The 4,190-nt window shown below is 28.7% G+C and overlaps 1 protein-coding gene across 1 annotated transcript; it reads right to left on the bottom strand.

The window, feature by feature from the left end:
- Nucleotides 1–2,945: 2,945 nt before the first annotated feature.
- Nucleotides 2,946–3,920, bottom strand: LOC132617145 (uncharacterized). The gene has a single exon (XM_060332082.1). The coding sequence runs from the start codon at nt 3,694–3,696 to the stop codon at nt 3,307–3,309; it is 390 nt and encodes a 129-aa protein (XP_060188065.1). The 5' UTR covers nt 3,697–3,920; the 3' UTR covers nt 2,946–3,306.
- Nucleotides 3,921–4,190: the final 270 nt, after the last annotated feature.

Here is a 4,190-nt window from a genome sequence, read left to right as displayed (position 1 = left end):
TTCCACATCATCACTCCTTATAGAATTAAAAAAACCCATATAGTTATTCATATTTATCAAAATAGGTGAAAACCTGCCAGGTAATTAAAGCTTCAATTATGTGTAAAATGGATAAAAAAATATTTAGATTTGGTTGAAAAATAGATATTTGTAGTGTCACTATCACTTTTTACACATCACCACTCTTTGTAATATTAAAAAGCCTATATAGTTATTCATATTTACCAAAATAGGTGATAACTTTTAAGGTAATTAATGCTTCAATTAAGGGTAAAATGGACAAACAAATCATGTGAGGACTACAAAAGTTAGTGATTCTCCCTTATATATAGTAGTAACTAGTTTTATGAGGCCCGTGCTAAGTCCTAGCCCAAACTCAAGATATAAAAGTAGTAATAATTTAACCAATGAAGTATATAATATGCATTATTATATTTTTTCACTACATAATTAATATAATTTAGTAACTTTGGTAAGTTTTCATAATTACTCCATATGTTTCAATTTGTTTGTACTTTACTCTGTGTAAAAAAGATGCCTCTTTTTCTTTTTGGTAACTCTTTAATTGCAATTTTTCAGATTGCATTTGTAACTCCACAAGATTAAAGGACATTTTGATACATTCTACATATCTTTAATTTAAGATCATAAGATTCAAAAGTTTTTTTTTTATTTTCTTAAATTTCGTGTCAAGTTAAAATCAGACAAACAAATTAAAAAGGAGGGAGCATTAAAATTTCTCAGTCACCTAATTAGATAATCTTAAAAAAAAAAAAAATTATGTATGAAGAAAGAAGTTTGGCAGGAAAATTAGCAAATACCAAAGGGACAAAAATGAATTGACATTCTGTAAGTAACACTTAAATTATATAAAATAATTACAACTCGGTGAAATCATAAATAAAAAATATTGATATTTTTACGAATTTGTGAGCATTTAATTTCTCTATTTATGGATATAACTAATTATTTCTTTTGGTATATATTAAGTTTTAATTTCACTCATGATATTTCATGTGACAAGAGATTATTTTAGTTAAATGTGGTAATTTAAGCTTAGTTTTAGATGAAATTAAGTGAGAAAACCAAATTCATTAATGAATGTCAATAATTAATGTAATTCTCTATTATGATTAAAATGTTAATTCTCATTGCAATTTATAGTACTTTTTGCATAGTTTTAAAATATTTAAATTTTGTATAAAATATGAAATTGGTCTAATTTAATTTAGCTTTGAGTTTTAGTTAATTAACTCTCGCGAAACGAAAAGTACCAGATAAATTAAAACAAAAGAGAGTAATTAGTAAAAACTAATAAATGCTCCAGTTGGAAACAAAAATGTGGCTCCAAAGTTGCTTAGTTTTATCAAAAATGTAAAGGGTAATCTAATATACCCCTAGGTCCATATTATATAGAGTTTTTAGCTTGGTCACGCCCCTTAAGAAATCATTTACTCCTAGAAAGTAAGAATTATTTTCATTAAATTGCCCTTAATTAAATAGTATCAATTTAATATGATTTCTTAGTTATGTAAAAATTCACACATCTAAACAAGGGTAAATTTGAATAAGAAAAAAACTACTTCTTCTGTCCCAATTTATGTTGCACAGTTCAGATTTCAAGAGTCAAACAATTTACTGTTGACAGTGAATTGGCCATGAAATCTTTAAGTTTTCTGAAATAAAATTTACAAATTTTAAAACTATATAAAAAGTACTATAAATTACAATAATTGATAATTAAGAATATTTAAAAGAGATAAAAAAATTACGGTCAAAGAAAGACTTGTTTGAATCTCTAAATCTGAAAGGTGCCGCATAAATTGGGGCTGAGAGAATATTGGACGGAGAGAATACTAATTTATGTACTCTCCCTATCACAATTTAAGTGTCTTACTTTCCTTTTTTCCTGTCCAAAAAGAGTGTCTCTTTCTATATTTAGTAAGTTGACATTATAAACATTCTGCATTGCAGGTTTATAACTGGAAAATTCAAAGAACATTTAAGTACATTACACACATCTTTAATTTAGGACCACAATATTCAAAAATCTTTTTTTATTTCTTAAACTCTATACTTAGTTAAACTAAGATACTTAAATCGGGACAAAGGAAGTAACATTATTTATTTTAAACTAAATATAAAAACTAAAAATAACCACAAAATATGGACAGGAAGGAGAAAGGAGCCATAAAGATTCACAGGAAGTTACTAAAATATCAATAGGGTATACACCAAATACAAAGCCCACGTAGGGATAAACTTGAGGAAAAAAACAATGAGGGCAAAAATGAAAAAGAAAGCAGCCACGTGTAGAAGCCTGGTGGATTGTATTGGCATTGTAAGGACGACAAAATTGGAGATTCTCATTTTTATATAGTACTAATTTAATACGTGAAACTATTAATCCAAACACCTAATAAGGTAAAAGTAAAACTCTATGCTAAGCCTTAGGAGAACTTTTAGATGAACAAACACAATCTAGATCACAAATATTATAACACTCAAAAAGACTTGTTTGGTCAGGAGTATATTAGTTTTCACTCAAACTTTTATGAAAAAGATGTTCAAGTGAAATCATGCTCGAACCACAAATATAATCATTTAATTACAGCTTCATTTATTTTTTAAATTTCAACTCAAATATTGTTCAAATATCTACTAATTCATTTGTGTGTCCTTGATCTTTAATTCTAGCTTCGAATTAGTCTGATATGACCATCTAAAGTATAGAATAAATTACATGTTGTAATATGTTTAATTTTTTTATAAAAAAAATATAGAGGTAAAGTTCAAAACATTGAATCTGAAAAAACGATCTTCAAAGGAAAGCAAATAACATGATCTCACCGTCTGCCGGCAAAATGAATCTCCATGCATGTTGAATAATAACATATGAATCATTAAAATTTACTATTTTTAGAATTTGAATTGAATTACTAATATTAAGAAATAAACAAATATTAATATTTCAAAAGAATCCAAAATAATAAACTTGATACAACACTGATTAATCTATTCAATTTCTTTACAACATCATCAATTGATACACCTAAAACCTAAAAATGTATAAACAAAGAAAAACAAAGAGAAAATGAAGGAACAAAAGTCCCTCACATCCAAACCAACCCATATGCCTCGAACTCCCTAAATCCATTACTTTCAACTCGAACTCAATATATATAAGCACGATATTTATCACATGATCTTATGCTTATGTGTGTGTATATATTAGATTCATTCTGAACACATTGATCGACTATAAATTTTAGATTTGCCTACTCCCTGTTTCTCGTTCTTGATGTTTTAATTTACCTCAGGAATGCTTTGAAGACGAGGCCTCCAAGATCGTTGTCGTTGAATATTCTCAAACGAATCAAGACTATTGTTGCTTGAGTTTAAAAATCCTGACAATAATTGCTCCATTGTCACTTTCTCCATGTTGTCAATTTTCCCAGCTAGAATTTTCTCCAATTCCTTCTTTGTTATTCTTATTTTCACTTCTCTATAATTAATCATCGTCGAAGAAGAAGAAGAAGAAGGAGGAGATGATAATGATGATGACGAGGAGGAGGAAGACGAAAACAACTTTTCTTTATCTGCGACTAAATTTTTTGGTGCTACACATTCCCACTCATCATCATCATCTCCTGCATATACCATGTTGGATCCACGTTTAAGACAACAATTTCCCATCTTAGAATAACAGATATATACTCTCTAAAATTAGTCGAGATACTGTAAGCTGATCTGAACACTACGATTCTAATTAAAAAAATGAACCCTTTTAAATATACTAATTTCTCATTAGTATGGTGTGTAATGAAAGGAAGAGGAGATTTAGGATTTACATGGTATGTCTATATTTATACCCTTGGAAGTGATGGGCCTTGGGGGTTGGGGGGTGAGGAAGGTGGTAGGAAGGACAGAAAGTAAGAAATGGTCTTTTTCTATTTATATATATATAAGCAATTACTATGGGTAGCAGACAAGGACGATTAGGTCAACAATCTACTTTTCAATTTACTCTATCTAAATAGATGTTTTGCTTTGCCAGGAGCTGCCAAAAATATATAGTAGTTGGATTTTTGGAGAATTATTTAAAGTTTGTGGTGGGATGAATAGGAATTCTTCACCCTTAATTAGGACTTGGGTCCGTACATCAAAATCCTAGTAGGGAGCGTGTATTT

The sequence above is a fragment of the Lycium barbarum genome, chromosome 11 (genome assembly GCF_019175385.1).
Source record: "Lycium barbarum isolate Lr01 chromosome 11, ASM1917538v2, whole genome shotgun sequence".
NCBI classification, from domain to species: domain Eukaryota; kingdom Viridiplantae; phylum Streptophyta; class Magnoliopsida; order Solanales; family Solanaceae; genus Lycium; species Lycium barbarum.
Note: the sequence above shows the minus strand (reverse complement) of the source record. Positions and strands in the feature narration are given on the sequence as shown.